The sequence below is a fragment of the Halichoerus grypus genome, chromosome 14, assembly GCF_964656455.1.
Source record: "Halichoerus grypus chromosome 14, mHalGry1.hap1.1, whole genome shotgun sequence".
Classification (NCBI taxonomy): domain Eukaryota; kingdom Metazoa; phylum Chordata; class Mammalia; order Carnivora; family Phocidae; genus Halichoerus; species Halichoerus grypus.
In genome coordinates, this window is record NC_135725.1 from 83529952 (window position 1) to 83551838 (window position 21887).

The following is a 21887-nucleotide window of genomic DNA, read 5'->3' on the forward strand; positions in this document are numbered from 1 at the left end:
TCCCCTGAGCTGTGAAATGGAGCCACCAGATGGCCATTTCTGGCCAGTCTGGATGGAGGGACAGGCATATTTCTAAGTCTTGGCAGGCTCAGACAGGAGACGGCATGAGCATGTTGTGACCGGCCCCCCCGGAGGTCTGGGAGCACAAGCCATTCCTAAGCTATGACACTGTTGCAGCCGCCAGGGGAGGGGGGGAGGCCTGAGCCCTCCAGTATCTTTGAGCCGGCGGCCCCAGCCTCCAGCACCCTGGCCTGGACCACCTAGTCCTGGGCAGCTCTGGGATTCTGTCCACCTTGCTGAGCCTGCCTCCCCATCTGTAAAATGGGAATAGTCCCTATTCCGCACCGTCCCCGTCTGGATAAATGGAAGAACAGACATGAAAGGCTTTGAAAAATCCTCCAAGGGCCATGAGACACCAAGCACGGTTTGCTTTTAAAACTGGAACCTTGATTATTTTTCTGCTTTCCCTGGAGCTGACTTGAGCCCGTGTGGGGTCTGGTTTGGAGCGGATAAGCTAAAGAGGCTTATTGTCAAGCTGACGTGGCCCAACTGTTAGGGCAGCGATGCTCAAGATAGTGCCAAGGGGCCCCCCCGGGGGCGTTTGGGGCTCACAGAGACTGGCTTCTTTGCTTCCTTGGGACTGTGGACTCTGGGAATGGAGCTCACAGTGCTCGGGTATAAACTGAAGGAATAAGCTGCCCACTGCTGACCCACATGGGGCCTCCGGTGGCTCCTGTGGCCAGGGTCTTTGGTGGCCAGGGTCTCCCCCCCCCCACATTACTGTGTGAGACTTCGAGGTCAAAATGGATCCCTTTGCAAGGTTTAAAGTTCACAGCATCTCTGTTGCGAGTAAGAGCAGACATTGCATTTTAAAGTGGCCTAGTGATCACAGAGGAAGCCAGGTGGCATCTGTGGCTGGGACCCCCTTCTCCTGGAGGTCAGCAGTGTGGACGGCCCCCACTGTCATCTTGAAGTGAGTCAGGCCCTGACAGTCAGAGATGGGGCGCAGACCTGCTTTCTGGGACCCCGCAGGTTATCTGTTGTGGGAGGAATTCTTTGAATAGCCACCAAACGGGGGCAGCCAGGCTGAGGCGGTGCCCAGCTGGTGGCCGCAGTGCGTCGGGGAGTGCGGGGCGGTTCCTGGCCCCCTCGGGTGGAAGAGGGCTGCGTTGTGTCTCCTTCCCCCGTCCCTGTCTCTGCACGGACCGGGTGGTGTGGGGTTTGGGAGTGCGGAGTGGTGGGGCGGGGAGGAGGTGGGCAGCGAGCTAGGGAAGGATGGTGGGTGCGGGAGGGAATCTGGAGGGAAATCAGCATCTTTGGCAACAAGAGAAAAGAGATGAAAGTCAGCACGGTTCTCAGCAAGGATGACAGGAAAGAAACCTGCTTGTAGTCGGTGTCCCACGTGGCTGCACATTCATAACAGCCCCAGAGGGCTGGTTTGGTTTCGTTTTGCTGAGAAGGAATTAAAACCAGGTGGGCAAACCTCCAGAGTCACACAGAAGCTCTGGTACTGGGGTCTGTCACCCAAGATGAATCATGACTTCGGGGTCTCTCCAGCCGTCTCCAAGTCCAGGTGAACACCATGGCCACCGGGGCTGCTAAGGCCAGTGACAAAGCCAAGCCCAGGTCATACGCCACCCCAGCCCTCCCCAGGCTCAGTGCTCCAGCTTCAACAGCCTGCCACCCTGCCCCCCTGCCCAGGCCTGGGGTCTGAGGAGGGGATTCCAACCCCCTACTACCTGGGCATCGTCCACCTGGGTGTCAGTCCTCGGGGGGAGGGAATGCCGCTCCTGGTCTCCCCAGGCCCAAGCAGATGCCCTCGGCGTGGGAGGGGTCGGGGGGGGTGCGATTTTGAATCGCAGTGTGTGTGCATGCGGGCACGCAGGCTAACTCGCATGGCTGCAGTAATTCGGGTGAGAGAGTGCGGGCCCACTTTGGTCGGAAGGACCTGAGTTCAAGGCTCTGCTCCCCCCTCACCCCATAAAAGGCCTGGGGGCCAGTCAGCATCTCCCTCCGGGAGCTTCCCTTGCCCCAGTGCGCACGAACATGAGCGGAGTGTGGCTCAGAGAAAGCCCTCCGGCAATGGCAGGCAGGTCGCTGACGCCCACCACTACCCCCTGGCTGCCGGGTACCTGCCACCTACCTCTGGCAGCGAGGCCCCCACAACCGGCCACATTTCCCTTTTTGCTCTGGCCAGCGGGAAGCCGACGTGCAGCTTGGCCTCCGTTTCCGTGGAGGACTCGGCTCTGTCCTCCTGCCCTCCTGGATGTTGTCTCCGGGCCAGATGGCTGGTTCCTCTTATTTTTCCATTCCGGGTTTGGGGTTTCCGGAAGCCGCTTCCTGCCTGGGTGAACCCTGAGGGTCTCCAAACACAGACAGACACGCAGGCCGAGCAGGGTGTGAGACCTGCGTGTGACGGCGGCCGTGCCCCCCCCCCCCGGGGCCGGAGGATGGCAGCTAGGTCCCCGTGCTCGTGCCAAGCCTGCGGCACAGAGCGACCCTGCGCCCTGCCCGAGCCTTCGTCTCGGCTCCCGGAGGCAGATGCCCGCCCGGGACCCGCAGCGCCCGGCTCGATGGTCCGGGGAGGCCGTCCTCTGCGTCTCGTCTGCGGCACCAAGCACGTGTCTCAACCAGACAGTGTCTGCGCTCATGCCTTCCGAGCATCAGGCTCTGGTTCAGCCGAGCTGATTTATTTGTTGGCAGCGTGTGGGGCCCTGCGGCTCGCAGCCAGAGCGGGACGTCCTGGCCGTGGGAAGTCGGTGAAATCCGTCAGGTCCTTCGGGCATGGTCGTCCTCGGGGGCAGTGGGCACGGATCTCCACCCGAGGGCCCTGGGCCTCCCACAGAAGAGGGCCCGCGTGGCCCTCGGAGGATGCCAGGCAGCAGGGGCTCTGCGGGGGGCCACCACCCCTCTCCCCGGCCCCCCAGCCCTGCGGGGCGCGGATGTTTCCCCAGCAGACAGGGAGGGAGATGCATCTGGGCCCAGGGCTCGGTAATTGGGAGGAAGCATCCCGCAGACACGACTGGAGCTCCCGCTACACAGCCTGTGGTGTGTTCCAGAAGCGCCGCCAGCCTGAAGAGCTGTCACAGAGGCTCCCCACCCACACACCCCCTTCCAGAGCACCTCCGCCGATTCAGTGCGGCCCGGGGGGGACCCACCTGAGCCAGGGTGGCCTGAAGTGACGGCGCGGAGCCAGAGAAAACCTGCCCCCTGCGCACAGGCCTGCCCTTCCCCGAGCCCCGGCCTGGGCCCCCAGTCTCAGAAGCCCCCTGTGTCCCCTCTGGCTGCTGTAACAGGTTATCACAAAGTTGACGGCTTCGTACAACATAAAATTATTCGCTTACGGTTCTGACGGCCACAAGTCCAAAATCCATTTCAGTGGACAAAAGGCAAGGCGTTGGCGGGGCTGGTTCCTTCTGCAGGTTCTAGGGAGAATCCACTTCCTTGCCTCTTCCGTGGAAAATGGAGAGGCTCGTGACCCCCTCCTCATACCGCTCTGGCGACACACGTCCTCCTGCGTAGTCTCCCTTGGCCTCCCTCTGACGAGGACACTCGTGATTACATTTAAGACCCACCTGGACCACCCAGACCCGTTTCCCACCCGGGGTCCTTAAATGGGTCACACCTGCTGAATCCTTTTTGCCATTGAAGGTAACACATTCACAGGTGTCAAGGATGAAGGTGCAGGCATCTCTGGGGGCCTTTATTCAGCCCACCGTACCCCCTATCACCTGGGCAGCCAGGTATCCACTGAGGACCTCCTGAGCTCACCTGAAGATGCTGATGTTGACCCATGGCTAGTGAGGAGCTGCCACAAAGCACTTCACCTGGCTCGTGCCCCCCCCGGGGGGGGGGGGGTGCCCACTGGGACCTGTCTCAAAGAGGTCAGCATGAGGAGGAACAGGCCAGATGGCTCAGCAGCTGGGAGCAGCACTGCCCTGGACGTTGGGGTGAATCACGAGAATCACATGAGGCCAGTCCCAGCCTCATTATAAGGGAGGAAATGGGCTCAGGGAGGTGGAGAGACTCCCCAGGGTCACAAAGCAAGGAAGTGGCCAAGATGGGCACTGGTCCCCAGGCTGCCTGGCAGGGCCCACCCCCCTGTGGACAAGTGCCAGGCCCTGGGCAGCCACAGGGCAGGACTCCACACTGGGGTAGGTGCGACTGCGGTGGAGAAGGGGACCGTGGACCTCGGTCCAGAGCCCCTGGGAGATGAAGGCCAGGCGGTGAGGAGCCCCAAGCGACTACAGTGTGCCCCCCCCCCCCTCCGGTGGCAGGAGCCTCCAGCGGAGACACCGTGTTAGAAGGCCCGGGGCTTTGTTTTCATTACCCAGCACACCCCACGGAGGCGCCCAGCCCACAGCGCGGGCTCTGCAGAATTTATTTATTTACACGTGAGCTCAGCTCTGAGCACAAAGCTGAAGAATTGGCTCGTCCAATGCCAGCCCCAGGATCCTCGGCAGGGGACCTTCCACAGCAGCCTCGGGAGACTGAGAGCCAGCAAGAAAGCAGCGGGGGACCTAGACTAAGGATCACCTGCCCCTTGTACAGAATCCTGTTTGGAATTCTGGCTGAACCCAGAGAAGAGTATGGGTGCCCTTTGGCTCGTGGGGGAACAGGGCTGCAGACCACTGGTGATTGGCCCCTGGGTGCAGCTTTCACTCCGGGATGTGCTCGGGAGATACTAGGTGACAAGATGAGTGTCTGAGGCCCTGACAGGGCAGAAGTCAAAGGCAGTTGCTGTCACCTCTGAAGTCAGAGTCCCCTTCTCCCTCTGACATCTCAGATCACACACCAGTTTCTCTGAGCACTCTTGGCGGCGGCGAGTGGCCACACTCTCCCACTTCCTGGCTGTGTGTCATCCCGATAACGCCAGAGAGGAAAAGTTCTGCATTTGAGGAGCAGGGCTGAACGCCACGGCTCTTGCAGTTCTGACGAGGCCAACGGGATCAGCCCCAAACGGCGAGTCCGCCGCCACATCGACCAGGCAGAAGTGGGTGGTCGCCTGGTCGCCAGTGCCAGGATCTCAGCATTCAGGGTAATCGTTCTAATCCCAGCACCTCGAGCAGCCCCACAGGTTCCGTCACAGCCCAGTGCCCTGATCTGGGTGGAAGGCCCATGGCTGGCAGCTGGAATCTGCCGTCGTGGATGGAGAAGGCGCTATTGGCAGGGAGCCCTCTGCTGACCCTGTTCAGGACAGTGTGGGAGCATCCCGCAAGGGAGGGAGGGAGGGATGCTCTGAAGGGGATGCTGGCTTGGGGCTTGCCCCCCACCAATTTCTGGGGCCCCTTTGGAACCCTAAACAGCAAGGTTTGCACAAATCAGAACGGCTTGTTAAAAGGATTAGCCAGTCTCCCAGGTCCGACACATGAAAAACCAGAACCTGTGTCAGTGGGCCAACATTTTAAATGTTCTTTCTACTCTGAACAGAAACACTTTCCAGGAAAATCCATCTTAATCATCCAGCCGCGACTCGGAGGGCACCCAGCTCACCCCGAGTGACCGCCCTGGAGCCTCAGCTGCTCTCTGCTGTGGCAACAGATGTCCTTTTGAAACTGCCCAATTAACCCTTTGCACCCGAGGCTCTCATTTTAACCATTGGAAATGCATCACCCGAGCGATGCCATTTTGCACACTCGGTCGAGCCGGCTCCCTGTCAGGCTGGCGCGGCCCGCAGTGGGCAGGGCCTCCACAGGCTCCTCCTTCCCGGCCAAGTGCCGGGCCACTCGCTGCAGCCCTCCTCCAGGGGCTTGGCGCCCCGGTCACAGGAGGAGAGGTGAGGAGGAGCAGTGAGGCTGGCCCCAAACGCCCCCCTGAAAGCACTGGGCATGGCACAGGCGCCTGGGCCCGCAGGTGCTTCCCCGGGAGGACTCCCGGGCCGGGGCCAGAGGAAACCAGTCTCCAGGCCACACCGTGCTGTCTCCCCAGAGGCCTTCTGTAAACCCACGGACGCCGCCTGGGCTCGGAAGCTCCCTGGGCCCTCCTGATGGAGACAGGCCCTGCTCCTGGGGCCACCAGACCTGTCCACAGGGGCGAACAGAGGACGGGGACAGACCCGGACACTAAAGCCAGGGGCATCCGCAGACCCAACACCCACGGCCTTCTCCCTGCCCTGAGTTAGGGCTCGCTGGCCTGCCCTCCGGGGCCTGAGGACAAGTGAGGATTGCTCAGGTAGCCCGGGAGCCCCTGGCCAAGGAGTCTGTGGAGTGGCCTTGGCAGCCTGGCTCCTCGAAGGGAACCGAGGCCAAACGGACAGCCAGGCGCAATTACCCGACGGCACTTCATTAGCAGGGGGCGTTGGGCCGTCTTGGCGGCAGGCAACAGTGAGCGGGAGTGACAAGCAGCACTTGAATGCCATTACGGATTAATCAGCAGATGGGGCCGGCGGGCACTGTGCTGGGCTGCGGCTCAGCCCACCCGACGCAGCCGCCCCGAGCTCCCGCGAACCCCGAGCAGTGCCCTGAGGGATGGGCCGGGGAGTCCGGATACCCTCCAGAAAGGGGAAGCCCGGCAGCTCCCCGACTGGGGGGGACCATCCCCCCTTCGCCGACCACCATCACAGTCCTCTCTCTTCCCAGTGCCCCCGGGTAGAGCCAGCGCCACTGGCCTCATCGGGGTGGTGACAGCCCGGCTTGTGGCGCCTCCCGTGCCGGCCGAGCCTCCCCAGAGCACTGCAGGTGGAACCTTTTCCATCTTTCGGGCTAAGACAGCCGAGGCCAGACACACAGCAAGAGAGTGCAGAAGTGGGATTCAGGCAGGCTGCGGCGCCAGGCACATGCTGCCCCTCGGCCCCAGAGCTTCAGGCCCCCTCCCCGCCGTCTGGGCGTCGGGCTTCTACAGAGAGCCCGGGCCGCTGCCCCGAACTCCAGGCCCTCAGACAGCAGCTCTGTGATGGGCTAGTGACAACAGCCAGAATGAAAAGCAAAAATGAAAGGCCTCACCTCTCCACCCCACCCCCCAAAATGCTAGTCCTTGGGTAAGTAATTTCCTCAGTGCATCATTACTTAGACATCCTCCCATGGGTGTCTTCGGGATTGCTTCTTAGAAATCTAAGACAATGCACCAGAGAGAGCTTGCTGGGCCCAGGCACGAGTCCCAGTGAGCAGAGCCTGTTTCCCCATCTGCCGTGTGCACACGACCAGAATCCGTCCCGGAGGGCTGGGGCGTGAGGTGGGTGTGCCCGCTGGCCCTCCGTATTCAGCTCCAACCCCTCCCCCACCCCCGTTGCCTTTAAAGTTTTGTCACTGAAGCCTTGTTGTCATTTAATTTGCTTTTAGGACAAGGATCATGTTAAAACTGCTACTGTGCTGTATCCCAGCTCCCGCAGGGTTTTCAGGGAATCCTGCTGGACAGTCTCCGCCAAGGGCCAGAGAAGGACCCCACCCCAATCTGGAGTGGTCCCTTTTGCCCCTGGACCTCAAGGCTGCAGACTCATGTTTCTCATCCCCCCTCCCCTTGCAGATGGCAGCTCTCCAGAGCCCCTTCTATGGAGATAAAATGAACCTCTTCTCCCTCTGCCAGAAGATCGAGCAATGTGACTACCCGCCTCTCCCTGGAGAACATTACTCTGAGAAGGTGAGTTTGCCGCCCCCAGGCCTGGGGAGCTTAATGGCCGGCAGTGGCTTGAGAGGAGAGGCATTTCCAAAATGCCACGGCTGTGGGCTTGAACTTGGGTGCACTTAACTGGGTGGAGAAGGGAAGATGTGTGGGAAAGTGACCCAGGGTTTGGGGGTGGAGGGAAGTAGATGAATGTTACTAAAGAGGTCTCAGACACCAGCATGGGCCCCCTGCGGCAGGACGTGTCCCGCCCCCTGGCCCAGAAACCACCAAAGCTGGCCAGTGAGGCCCCGTTGGCTCATTTCTGCCCCTTTGGCTCCCAACCCGGTGCTTGAGTGTGAGGCTGGCCGCTGCAGGTCCCAGACATGGGCCCCATGTGGTGTCAGACTCGGAGGCAGGAGGTGGCGGGGCCTTGGCTTGCCCTACCCCCTGCCGGCTGCCACTCGATCCCGTGACAGGAAACCCCAGCGAGCGGACTGGGCTCCTTGCTGGCCCGGACCTAAGTCACACCTTGGGCTCTTACTTGCAACATTCTGCTCTGGGTGCAAGGGTTCTGGACACAGACGGACAGGTCTGGCATTGGGTCCGTGCCAGGAACCAGCTGTGTTTGCATATCCCCTTCCTCAGTGCCGTCTTCTGGAAAATAGGGCTAAATTTCACCTCTGTGAATAAAATGCGCAGACGAAACGACAGGCTTACCACACAGCATGACTAAGGGTGCAGGCAAATGTGTACATTTAATATACTCCCTTCCCTGTTCTTGGGTGAGTCAGTGAACTTTTCGGAGCCTCAGTCTCCTCATCTGTAACATGGGGATAATCCTAGAGGCTGTCTCCCAGGGTCAGTGTAAGGATTAGCTCATGCATGTGACGTGCTCAGCTTAGCACCAGGCTGACATTGACCCCAAAGCCACCAAAAGGAGCCACCAGCCGGGTAAACACTCTGTGCCAACCATCAATGGTCTGTCAGGGGCCACCCTAGCGGATGTGGAGGGGACTCCGAGACCTCCCTGGGCCCACCCTGCAGGACCACAGGCTACTGTGGCAGGGTAACAGCTCACATTTGTGACCCACCGTTGAGTCCTCCCCCACCTCCATTTTACCGAGGAAACTGAGACACAGATAGGTTAACGTAACTTGCCCAAAGTCACGTAACTCACAAGTGGTGAAGGCAGGATTTGAACCCAGAGATCCTGCACCCAGCCACTGTGCCATCCTCCTCAGTAGCCAGTGGTCCAGCTGCGCTGAGGCGCCCCCTGGGCAGCTTGCTGCAGTCCCAATCCTTAAGGCTCTGAAGGCCCTGGAAGGAGCAGCCATTGTCCACGAGGGGCTTGGGCTGCAGAGACCGGGTCTCCCAGTGTGTCCTCACGCTGTGTCTAGGCAGGCCAACCAAAAGGGTCATCAGCCACCCTTCTCTTGGCAGCCTTCGTACTTACCGCCACGCTCACTGGCTTCGCAGACTCCCAGAGGACGGAGAGTGAGGGTGGGGAGGACACATTCCTAGAGGGTTGTTCAGTGCACGCTCTGTCATGGCTTTTGCCTCAGCGGCTTACAAAGTTCTTCTGTGTCTCCTCGAAGGAAGTACTTATGCTCTGGAGTGGAAGTTGGCAGGAAAGGTCAAGCTAATAGATCTCTTAACCAGTTAATAGCTGCATTTAGTTTTTCTTTTCTCACCTTTTTAAAGAAGCACAGACTTGGAACTTGGAGCAAATCAAAACTTCTCTGTGCCCGTTTCCTACCTATAAATGGGAACCGTAATCTCTGCCTAATAGAAGCTGAAATGAAATGAATCTGCATAAAGCCCTCAGCCCCCTTCTCTCTCGAGTCAGTCACTCCAACTCTGTGACCTCGTACTCCCCAGAGCATCCCGCTTTCACCAGTTACATTCAGTGTTTCTAGGCTGTGTGTTAGGAAGTGAGAGGTGCTTCTTAGCACTGGAGTTGCTCAGCACACCTCACTTTTGAAGTTTACATCGCCTCTTAGAAAGGGGTATAAAAGGCACTTTATTGTTTTTCTCTTCGTTTCTGAAGTTTTCAAACATGCTCTTACTGCCAACTGCGCGATCTACTCACTGAGTAATTGGGAGTCACAGTGACTTTACCTTCATCCGTTTTTCTTGGGTCCATGAACTTGTCCAACTACTGCTGCCTTCCCCTGAATACTGTAAGGTTCCTAAAAGTATTGTCTCATCACGGGCAACCTCAGACTCCAGGAGTGTTCAGGCCGGCCACGGGCCCAGCCGCAGCTGCCTGTCCAGGGGCTTCCCAGTGCTTATAAAGCAGTGGAATCCCAAAAAGGCAGCACACAGGTTGGAGGGAAGCTCACGTCTGACCCAGGGAAACCTCGTTTGCAGCCTGAAGCAGCTCAGGTGTGAAACACGGAGCGTGGACAGTAGCCCCGGGGCCCCCACCTGACCCCTCCACCCTCCCCAGACTCCTGAGCATGGTCACCGAGTCCACGTGAGCCCTCTCATTCAGGACCAACCCTCTCTCTGCTGCTGCCCTCCCACCCCCACCCCGCAGGGCCGGCCAGCCCCTCCAGCACCAGGTATTTAAATGAAAAAATTGCAGTGAGCCCAGTGATGCAAGTGAAGATGTAGGCTTTTTAAGGTCATTATTTTAATTACCATTAAAATAATTGGCACTCTGGCTATCAGAAGAACGGAGGCGATCAGAGGCTCAAGGCGCCCCTCCCCCAGCCCGAGGCGGGAGCAGCCTTCAGTGTCTGTATAATTAAAAGCTCCGTCTTTCATGCGCACAATAAAGAGGCCAGGGGGTGGGCAGACTGCAGCCCTGCTGCATGTTAATGCATTTATTATGATCAATAAGCCCTTGCCTTGAGTTTTGTCCTCTGGTTTGGGTATCTGCATGACTGACAGCATGCGCGCACGCACGCACACACACGTGTGGGCAGCTGGAAGTTCACAACTGTTTGGACAGAGCCACTCACGGGGTCTCAAGGTGTGGCCTTGCGGCCAGACGGGCCTAGCACCGGTGCTGGCTGTGACTGCCCACCCGTCGCTCACCCGCGTGCCGGGCCTCCCCTCCGTAGCCGTGAGGGCGCGGGGGCCTCCACGAGGCTGTCTCCTGAAAAATAACACGCCGTTCTCGCCCTTACAGTTACGAGAACTGGTCAGCATGTGCATCTACCCCGACCCCAACCAGAGACCCGACATCGGCTATGTGCACCAGGTCGCCAAACAGATGCACGTGTGGACTTCCAGCACCTGAACGTGGACGCAGCACGCCTTCTCAGAGCCGCACCACTTTGCCTTACTTGAGTCTTCTCTCCGAAGTGGCCGCCTGGTAGCCTAGATCATCAACTAAGACAAGAGGGTTCGGCGGGTTCCCCAGAGGGGACCCCGGGCTTCACAGCAGGTGCTGAATGCAGAGCAGCTGGGGGGAGGGGCACTGGTCACAGGGTCACTGGTGGTCACATTCGAAAGTCCTTTCTTTAAACTGTTTGTGGACAATCTCAGCTGGCTTGTTACCAAGGGCGAGTGGTTCGGCGAGCCACCGACGTACCCCTTGTATCTGGATTGTAATGTGAATCTTTAGGATAATTCCTTCAGTGACCTGTCAAGGTTTATAAGAACAGGAGAATTGCAGGAGACTGTGTGACTTGTCGTGAGCCTTTCAAATTGGTTATAGCAAGTTCAGTTTAGCTCTTAGAATCTTTTCAAAAAAATCAAGCTGTGTGCTTGCTCTGTTGTAAAAGCATAAAATGGAAATAATTTTTTTAAAGTAGAGTGGAGATTTTCCTAATATTTTTATCTACGTTTATAACATGATGAATGACGATGAGGAGAACCCAGCATCTGGCACAGAGTTTCAGAAGGCAACCGGTATTTCGTGAGCCAGGGGTGTTTTCTGTGCAGCCCCGCTCAGCCCTCCCCTCCTGAGCACCTGCTCGGTCCCAGGCGCCTCAAGCCCTCCCTCCACCACCTGCTGGAAGGCCGGCAGTTCATTTAATAGTGTTAGGCGTTCTCCTCTGTGGGAAGGAAGCACGGGATACCAAAAATAGAAATATAAACCATGCCCTCAGGCCGTCCTCTGTACCAGGTTCTGGTTCTGCAACTGCCTACCATGACCCCGGGCGACTCTCTCAGCCTCTCTGAGCCTTAGTTTCCTCATCTGTAAAATGGGACTAATAGTATCTACCTTCAGCCTTGCTGGCAGAATTGGAAATAAAATAGGCAAGTGACCCAGCACATTGCAGATGATCCAAAAATGGTAGCCACTCACCCACCCCTTCACAAAACTGAAGTCCATGGACCATGTAAGTCAAGAATTAACGTACAGCTACATTATATGCATAGGAAACCAGAACTATGTTCATTTATTTCTTGTTCCCAAATAGGATTAACTGTGAAGACTAATTTATAAATGTGAACTTAAGGAAAACTCAAGCTCTGAAGGAAATAGTTTGAATTCTGCTTTTCTACTCAAGTTAATCCTCAAATGGTCTAAGTTGTCACCCATCGACTTGGTGACAGTTCAGCCCTCCAGATAGAGACATGCCCGCCCACGCAGCGTTCCGGTCAGGTGCTCTGATTGCTGCCAACTTGCTGACCAGGGGCCCAGGCCTCCCTGGGGATAAAGGACTTGGGCTGGGCCACTGCTCTGTTTCCATGTGTGAACTCTGTTCTACTGTAACCCTGTCGGGTTTGAGACATTTTCTTCAGATGCAACCTTTGCTTTGTACTTGTTCTCCATGTTTGAAATAAAATGGGGTAAGAGGGGTCACTTCTGTGAGTGAGTACAGTTCACAACTTTAAAACAGCTTCATGTGACAGCACAATTTCCCCAGGCGCCTTTAAAAACACAATTTCTCAGGCCCCAGACATTCTGAGTAATCTTGGAATTTTTTTAAGCTCCCCAGATAATTTTGATAATCGTCGGCCAGGACGCTGCCCTAAATAATTCCATTGTTCTCCCTACCCCACTCCTTGCGATTTAACAAGGGCGGCTGCCCCAAGAGTGTGTTCACTCTGGAAGATCATGGTGCTGGGACTCTTTGCCGTGTACCCCAGCCATGCTATCTCTGGGGGACAGTCAAGGCCCTATCTCCTGCCTAGCACTTGCCACTAAAAGTTTTTCTGATTCCACACAGATTTTTTTGCCCATACTCTGCTTACGGCTCTCAGAGCCTCTACCGTGTCACCCGTGGCAGAATCAGCCACAGACGCGGATGAACTTGCTCTCTGCACACCGCCTCTGTTCAACACCATGAGAGCAACTCTGCTCACCAGGACCCTCTGGAGGCGTGAAATTTCAGCCGTTCACCAGGCCTGAGTGCTTGTGAAATGACGGTATCCTAATTACCACAAACGGTAAAGCCCCAAGCACTCCTGCGACTTCTGTGAAACTGGCCAACGAGCAGTTCACGCAGTTCTACGCGGCTGCGGCGAAGCCAGCCGTCCACCTACCTGCTTTGTCCTGGTACTTAGAACTGAGGTCTCTCCTTGTTTCCTACTTGGCTGCTGAGGTAAAAGGTTGCGCTGCCTTCACTCTAAAAAAGCAACACAAAACAAGAAAACCTGGGACCACCCCGAACAAAGAGAAAAAGTTAGCACAGGGGGTGGGTAGAAAGGTTCATCTGACTTCCGCGACAGACGAGGCCTCACCTGCTTTTAGGAGGAGGGTTACGTTGCTCTTAACACCTGTGTGAACGCAGACGGGCACTGGGGGAGGGATTAATATCCTGAAGGGGGGAGGGGCACATCGATGAGCCTTAGTGGCCAAAGAATCACACAACCTCCAGACCTCAGCCATTCAATCCGGTTTTCATTTTTTTATTGGGTCTCATTCAGCAGACACTGCGCCAAATGAAGGTCTTATGGGGGAGCCGCCACTGCCCCCCACCCCCCATCCTGTAGAGCACTAATCAGCCCATCAGGGTGATTCCCATCCTGCTCGAAGCCCAGGTACTCCATGGACACCATTCAGGAAGTGTCCATTGTTTGAACTGTTTCTTCCAGCACCTCGATTTCCAGGGCGGTGACTTTTTCAGTGAGGACTGCAGTGGTCCCTTTCTCACACCTGTACCGGCCAAACCTAGTGGGAGAAAAAAGCAGAGTTAGGATCCCCTCAAGGGGCCCAACAGAGGCCTGGAGAGAGGGACAAGTACTCAGGCAAGGCAGCAAGCAGACTGCACTCAGAGCCTGGCTCTCCTGATTCCCAGCTCTGTGACCTTGGGGGGACTCAACTGCCCCAAGGCTCACTCTCCCCAGTGCTCCAGGGCTACAAAATAGGGGCGCCTGGTAGATGTGCACCCTAAAAGCACTCAGATAGAGCACCTGGCACTTAATGGGCCCTCACATTTCCTTCTCCACCTCACCCTCCCCAGAAGATGCTGGAAAGCACTTGGTCATTTGCCTTCGAGCTTCAACTCCCCAAAAGCACCCTTCAGTATCAGCAGGAAGTGGACCCTTTTGTTAGGCTGTCATCACCCTTCTCTTGTGTAGAAACAAGGATGACTTAATTGTTACCTTAAACATTAAAAACACGTGGAAGCAGAAACAGTATAAAAATGACCCGCAGCCGGACCCTGGTCTTGTCACTCTAGACTACACTCTCGAGCCTTGAGAAGGGTTAGCTGCTCCCTGCGGCGGTGCAGCGGGTCCCCAAGGTCACGCCCCACACCTTCTCTCGGAGTGACTCTTGACAGTGGTTTCTCTGAGCACAAGCAGCTGTAAGAGCCACATCTGAGCTGCTAATTCTCACACTGGGGCCAGGAATTACAATATCGTCAAACAGCAGTACAAATCCAACTGTTCCTCTGGTCCTTCCCCAGCTGGGACATTACTTCTGTCAATCTGGCGCGGACTAACAGAAGGCTGTTAGCTATGCCGTGACCACGTGCTCCTTGAAAATCAGCCCCTCAAATGGGCACTGGTGCTCAAACAGGGAGCAGGGAGTAGGAAGCAGGAAAAAGTGGGCGACGTCCGAGTTCTGCAGAAATCCAGGAGCTCGTGCAGCAAACGGCTGGCCTCATTTCCGCTCAGCCATCGGGCCCCACCACACTCAGCAGCAGCACCTTCTCAAGGTGTGCCCCGCCCCTCCCCTGCAGGTGTGAAGATCTGGCTCCTTCCCCCAGACTGGACCCTTGGCAGCTTGGTCGTCTTGGAGCCCGATGCCCCAAGCGACTCCTGTGTGCCCAACTCATCTGAACCGCCACATCTGGGGGAGGCTCAGACACCCAAGAGCCTCACCATCCTGGTGTCGGCAGGCAGGGAGGGCTTCTCCAAAGCAGGGCTGCGGCAGGCTGGCAGCAGAGCAGCCAACAGGAAGGTGCAGGGCTGGGTCCACACACGCCCAGGCCGAATCTCTGCCCCCAGCCTGACTGCCCACTCTGGGAAAGGTTCCCCTACCCCAGGCCGCGCCCCACCGGTCAGCCTCTGGCAGGAAAGAGGACGGTGAGGTTCCAGAGTGTGCGGCGTTGCCGCGGGGCCCAGCGCACACCTGCCACGGGCCGAGCCCCTCTTACCAGCTCACTGAATCTTCAGAACTAGCCAACAGGGTCGTTCTGTGTCTCTTCTTGTGGGTTTACAGTCTCTTTTACAGATGACGGACAATGTCCCAAAGAATTAAGATGCGCTACTGCTGAACACAGGTTCCTGTCCTACACAAATACTACTTTTCAGTGGCTCAAATGTGGCTTCCAGAATCCTCACCCAGGACCTGTTCTGTCTGGATGGAGCGTAACCACGTCCTCCTCCCTGAACTCTCAGCTCCTGCGGCATCTTGCGTGTAATGGGGGACCCAGGCGTCAGGGAGCTCCCCCGGCAGAGCCCCAGGCCTGAAAGGTGGTTTCCTTTCCAGCTCAAAGCCCAGGTACGCCACGGGTTGTTCACCTACCTAGCTCCATCATTTCAAAGACTAGGAGACTGACGGGCCCAAAGTCACCATGCCAGGCAATGACCTCTCCCCAGCCCGAGCCAGAACTCTCCTACCTGCTGCGAGCACACTGAGTTCCCACAGTGCTGAGTGCAGTGCTGGCTCTCAATGTTCTACTCTTTCCTTGGAATTACTCCTGATTTGGAATGTGGGTATATGCAGTGAGAGTTAAAGGAAGCATTCCAGAAGGTGATGTGCTTGCTACACTCTGGCCTCGCTATGGGGCTGCACGGGAAGTGGTGGAGTTTGTAAATCCTGCTGTGCCACATTCACATGAGTGCAGCTGGAAGCAGAGCTCGGGAGCCCCATCTTGAGCTGTCAGGCCCGCGGAAGAGGTCAGGAGCCAGAGGATGGCCAAACAGCTGGACAACCATGCGAGACTGCAAATGAGCAGCTCATCTGCACACACCAGTCACGAGGGCTGGAAACCTTCCAGTTCTAGTCAGCAAACCGGCTAGAACCCTGTCCCCTCTCTGAGCCTGGGCCACGCCACTGAGACACACGGCCTGCTCGGCATATGCCCCGGGTGGAACAGCACGGCTCCCTGGAGAGCAGGAGGCACCAGGGATCACCCCAGGCTAACTTTAAAGACTCCTAACCCCTAGTTTATAACCGCTCGGGACTCCTAGACCACTCTGAGAAAAGCTACGGGCTGGTTTCCCTGAAAAATGCTTCTCGTGGAATTTCATACGGTAATTCAGGGGATTCTTTAAGAGACTAGAGAAAGAATAGCAGGTGATTCGAATCTCTCCCCCACAAACCCCCAGGCTAGGACTCTCTTTTGGGCCCTGCTCTACCTCTCCCATCAACATTTTACAAGTAAAATCACTCTTCTATACCTGACAGCAACCCAAATCATAAAGCAAATAAGGACTCGAAGGTCTGTGTGTAAGGCCGGCTTGGGGACACTGGCCTTACTTCACCGGGTAACAATCAAGAAAACCTTGTCTAAATGCCATGGAGAGATCAGGCGTGGCTGCGGGAATCGGGGGACACAGGCAGAATTTCGTCTCCTTCACTTACCTAGTCCCCTTCTTGTTGGGCACTGAGTACGGGCGGAGGAAGTCCAGCTTGCTCTTGCTGATGACACAGAGATCAATGTTACTTCCAGATCCCAGGTCGTTGAAGATGCCAGCTGCAATGGCTTCACTCACCAGCTTCTTGGCTTCCTCCTCCTGAGAAAGAGAATGGCAACGATCACGGCCACAGTCGCTGGGAGGGCGGCTCTTGACATCCACGAAGTGCTCTCACGAGCAGTGCGCAGAATCACGGGTGAGGCAGACGTTTTCAATGCCCGTTTGATAGATGAAGAAAAGGTCTCAAAGTACCAGAACAACCTGCCGAAGGTTCCTCAGCTAGTAAGTGCAGGAACCAGGTCTTTTAAACCCTTTCTGCATGCATCCCTTCTTTCAAAACGCTGCTTCACATCAGATAATCACTGCATGACTGAGGACTCTGGGCCGACAGGGAGCAATTTATCATCTAAAACAGGGGCCAGTAAACTTTTCTTGTAAAGGGCCGGGTACTAAACATCTTAGGCTTTGTTAGATATACTGTCTCTGTCGTAACTACTCAACTCAGTCACAGTAGCACAGAACAGCCACAGACAATGTATAAGCACATGCATGTGGCTGTGTGCCAAAAAAACTTTATCAACAAAAATAGGTGGAGAGCCACATTTGGCCCACGGGTTATAGTTTGCTAACCCCTGATCAAAAATGTTCAATAATGGTTAGAACCTGCTTTCAGGTGACATAATGAAGATGTCGTATCAGGGGGAAAAACTAACACCAAAACGTTACAGTTCTAGCAAAATGGTGGCAAAGCCAAGGATGGGACCTCTTGTCCAAGAGAATCTTTTGCCTTCTACTAAAGAGCCTACATGTTCACTTACAGTGATTCCTTCCCTTGAATCATTCTCTCTTGTACTTCTCCTTTTAGAAGCAAGTCTAAGTCAACAACAGTTACTTGTGAAAAGGTGGATTCATTCATTTCTGATTCAAGAAGGCCTTTCATATGTCGGGTCCTATGCTAGGAGGTAGAGCTACAGAGAGGGATGAGGCCCCAAGGTCTCTGCCCTGTAGGGGTTGAGAGTCCAGTAGGGGTATCAGCCCCACGTAACTACAATGCGGTGTGAGAGGGAGCTGTGGAAACACTGGCGGGGTCAGCGACGCTTCAGGGAGGGGGCTGCAAGGCAGGCCATGCACCAGGCACGCACAAAGCAGGGCAGTAAAACCGAACGCAGGTAGTGAAGCAGCAGGGGGGGACTGGGGAGCACCACGTACAAGCTCTTTAGGCAACAAGGAAAAAAATGAACCATTCTCCCAAGGAAGAGAGTGCTGCCCTTTCCCCATTCGCCAGTGCTTTAGAGTCCACAAATATGCAAGCTGAACTAAAGAGCTCATCTACCACTCTTTGAGAAACATGACTCCCCGCCCCAAAGTCCAGCCTGAGATCATCAAAGGGCAGATTTGCTGACTTTCTGTTGTGAGAAGATCTGAGCCACTCAGGGTTCCTGCTCCTCTGCCTGCCCTAAGCCAGGAAGTGGGATTCCAGTGACATGAGCGCCCTCTACAGACTCGGAGAAGGATTGAGACGGCTCTGCTGGAAGTGGGATCCTCAGCAACCCAGCAGTAGGAGCTAGGGGGTTAATCTGATCTTTAACTTACCAGGTTTTTTCACTTTCTGAGTGGCACCTACGTTGGGCCAACGGAGCTGGTTATTCTCTTGTGCACATACAGCCCCGTGAGAACTCATTCAAACAGGATCCTCCAATCAGGAATTCTCTCTTGGGGCGCCCAAGGGGCCAAAAGCCAGTGAAGGTGGAAGCAAAGAAACCATCTTAGAGGAGATGGCTGCTACCATACAGACAAAACCCAACCGTAACTTAACGGACACAGCCTCACTCTAACTTGTTTCTCTTATTTAAAGATTCTAGATTTGCGCACACACACACGCGTGTGTGTGTGTGCGCGCGTGCATGTGTAGGGGCACCCTCCTTATTCCCCTGCTCCTCACCCACCCTACCCTCTCCTCTTCCTTTCCCTTCTCTGTTTAATGATCTTCTTTGCTTTGACATCACTGCTGCTGGTGCCTTGAGCCAGCCAACAGTACCTAGTAGATGTCACAAACCCTGCTGGCTGCACTTAGGACTGCAGACTGAAATTCCCCAAATCGTTCTATGTTTGGGGACGGAGATGGAAGAAGACGCCGAGGAAACGGAGATACACACATGATCTCAGACATGCATATCTAATATCCGTCAATGAAACTGGGCACACAGATACCGACAGTGCACAAATCACAGGCGAATCTTCCCCTATTTTGCAAATATTCTGTAATGTGAATAGATGAACTTATAAAAATTAAAAATGTACAAAAATTTTGTATTATGTATAGCTTGATTTATTCATAAAATTATCGTTATGTGCTGTTAAGTGTAAAAGGCTTTTAAAAATTGGGAAAACACACCTTTTAAATTCCTTTCCTCCCCACCGATTCCTTAAGGAAGAAAATCTCAACAAGTCTCTGATCGTTTTTCCAATCCCACCCTCATCTCATAGACACAGGACTCAATGTTATGAAACTGAATGAACCTTATTGAGCACCTACCGCAATGTGCCAAGTACTGAGTTAGGCATACTGATTATCATTTTTACCTCTGCCCTCAACCATCTTCTGAAGTTAGTACTGTCAGAAACTATAGCTGAGAGAGTGAATGACTTACCCAAGGTCACCAAGCTAGTAAACCGTAAAACAGGTCCACTGGGCTCCAGAGCCAGAATGCCACAGCACCACACCAGCTCACAAGTAACCTGTCTCAGCTGGGGGCTCCTTAGTGAGTTGGGGACAGTGGACAGCAGTTCCCTGATTCAGGGTATGTCACTCCTCAATCACCTAGGATCTTCAGAACCTGGGCAAGTGGACGGTGGTTGCCAATTAGTCTTTGGGCCAATGGGCGGTTCCTCCAACTGTCTTTTCCGTAACAGAGGTGGGGGCAGCACTGAGTGTCCCAAATTGCCCATAGACACCACTTAAACATTTCTACAATGTAATATGGCAGAGATCAATATTAAAAACCCATGTCTTGGGACCCCTGGGTGGTTCAGTTGGTTAAGTGTACAACTCGATTTCAGCTCAGGTCATGATATCCAGGTCATGAGATCAAGCCCTGCGCCGGGCTCTGCACTCAACAGGGAGCCTGCCTGAGATTCTCTCTCCTTCTCCCTCTGCTCCTCCCCCGCCTGCTAGCACTCACTCTCTCTCTCTCTCTCAAATAAATAAATAAATCTTAAAAACAAAACAAAACAAAACAAAACCCATGTCTTATTTCGCATATCCCACCCCTAGCAAAAACCCTCAAAAGGCAAACAGTGAAAATTTACCAAGGCTCTACTGTCTACCCATTACTTACATAATGTCTTCAACAAATATTCAGAGACACCTACTGTGTTCCAGGAAATGCTTCGTATGCCAAACACTATCTTTTACCAGCGTATTTCCACACTCAGAATTCTAGACTCATATGCAAATATGCTACTGGGCATATTCATACTGTGTTTTCTTTATAGTGGAGTTTCACAATTAAACAACTCTTGTCTTTAACACGTTCTCCCAAATATTTAAGAAAACCATCGAGAAGAACCACCAACTGAACGCAAGAGATGGGGAAAACACCACATTTTTATCTGTCTCTGGCCCACAATAAATGCAGGAAGCATTGTTCCTTCCTTTAGGATTCCTTCTTCCTAGGGAAATTGCACCTCCCTTTTCTGGAAGCTGCGGGGTGACCCGAGTTCTGAGCAGCATCTGCCCGGGGGACAGCTGCTACCGAGGGGCTCTGACGAGGGCCCTGCAGAGCCCGTGGCCCCAGCTGAGCAGACCCAGGTGCCACGCTGTTGCCCACTGCCAGGCCGGCGTCCTCCCCCGGCCAGCTGCTATGGATTTACGCTGCGAGTCACAAGGGAACTTGGATTCAGTGTGCACACAGACCAGCAGGACTCATCTTGGCTACCAGAAAAATGGCCCTCTGGCCCAATGGCTGCTTCCTTTTACCTTGAGACACTCAGCCAAAATATCACCGCCTAGTGATTAAAAGTTAATCTGGCAGATGTGGAGGCAGACTGGGTCTGAATCCCGTTTCCTACTTACTGCTGTGCAACCTTGGGCAAGTCACTTCACCTCTCCGAATTCACTCTCCTCCCCTGTAGGACAGTGATGATAAATTAGGATTTCCCAAAGGACTGCTGCAAGAATTAGCAATAAGGTACAGAAAGCACCTATTATAGTGCCTGGCACAGAGCTGTTGCTTAATAAAAGGTAACTCATTTAAGAAAGCAAGCCAAAGGGCTCCTGGAAGCACTGACACAAAATTTATCTCGAAGCGGTGACTGCCCGTACCCAACCCCAGGCCAGGAGAAGGTCCAGACAAACATGCTGACAAATCTGCACACAGTTCTGTCAAAGAAGTTCCTATAATAATTAATCCAAGCAAAAAGCACACTCCCTAAAAGTTCAGAGAATATAAAAGGAGCACTTCCTGCTTTATGGCTACAAAGACCAAACTAACTGGGAATATCAGTCCCCCGGGCCACCCCTGCTTCTTAAATGAGATTACAATAAGAGTGATGTACTGGAGTGCACGTCAGCTGTGACAAGCAGCACTTTATAGAGCTATCTGTTTGTCTCCATCACTGCATCGCGCAATGTGTCCCTGGACTCCAATGTGCAGCTCCATTTACCGCTACATGACAAATGGGCAGCACTTGTAAAAGGCACAAAGAGGTCCACGTCGGCCATGTAATGGTCACCACAGCTGTACCCGAGTGCTTGAGGGGACAAAACAGACCCCCAAGTTCATTAAACTGACCAGTAATGGATCTTTCAAAAAGTGCCTTAGGAATCGTACAGAAAAGGCTAAAATAAATAACTCAGCATGGAAGGCTAATCTGAAATGGTGTTTGATAAATTATTTATAACACAGGCGATTGTCTGCATTTAATATTGGAGCTACTAGTAGCATCTTTAAAAGATGATTTATGTGTTGTAATGCTATTAAACTTTATATTGGCCCACTGCTAGCTATAAAGTCTGCTGAGATTTAGAGAATGAGTTTTAAACTGTCACTGCAACATCATAGGAGATGGAGACTGTATTAAATCTTTACTTTAAACCTGTTATCTAGAGAGTTGCATTTTGTAGACACTCACAAACTGATAGATTACCTCGGCATCCACTATGGTGCAGGTCCAAAATAGTACTGCAAAGAAACTTTTCCACATTATTCTTGTCTACAGCTACAATTGAATTTCTCTTCTCACTTAAGTGATTTTTAGATGGGGAATGTCACCAGAGTAAAATGTAGGTGCCCCAACCAATGGGCACTCTGGATAGTTCAGCATCAAATTAATACTCTTTCAATAAACCCTCCATG

The 21887-nt window shown here is 54.3% G+C and overlaps 2 protein-coding genes across 2 annotated transcripts in view; one reads left to right on the forward strand and one right to left on the reverse strand.

Moving 5' to 3' along the window:
• The window catches only part of NEK6 (NIMA related kinase 6), an 84153-nt gene extending 71852 nt beyond the window's left edge, over positions 1 to 12301 (forward strand). The window contains exons 9-10 of the mRNA XM_036107903.2: positions 7462 to 7575; positions 10676 to 12301. Coding sequence (XP_035963796.1) covers positions 7462 to 7575; positions 10676 to 10786 — 225 coding nt within the window. The 3' untranslated portion in view covers positions 10787 to 12301. The remainder of the gene's footprint in view (positions 1 to 7461; positions 7576 to 10675) is intronic.
• A 1033-nt stretch (positions 12302 to 13334) lies between these two features.
• PSMB7 (proteasome 20S subunit beta 7) overlaps positions 13335 to 21887 on the reverse strand; it is a 60419-nt gene continuing 51866 nt past the window's right edge. Inside the window, exons 7-8 of the mRNA XM_036107902.2 lie at positions 16478 to 16629; positions 13335 to 13612 (exon numbers count right to left, since the gene is read on the reverse strand). Coding sequence (XP_035963795.1) covers positions 13501 to 13612; positions 16478 to 16629 — 264 coding nt within the window. The 3' untranslated portion in view covers positions 13335 to 13500. The remainder of the gene's footprint in view (positions 13613 to 16477; positions 16630 to 21887) is intronic.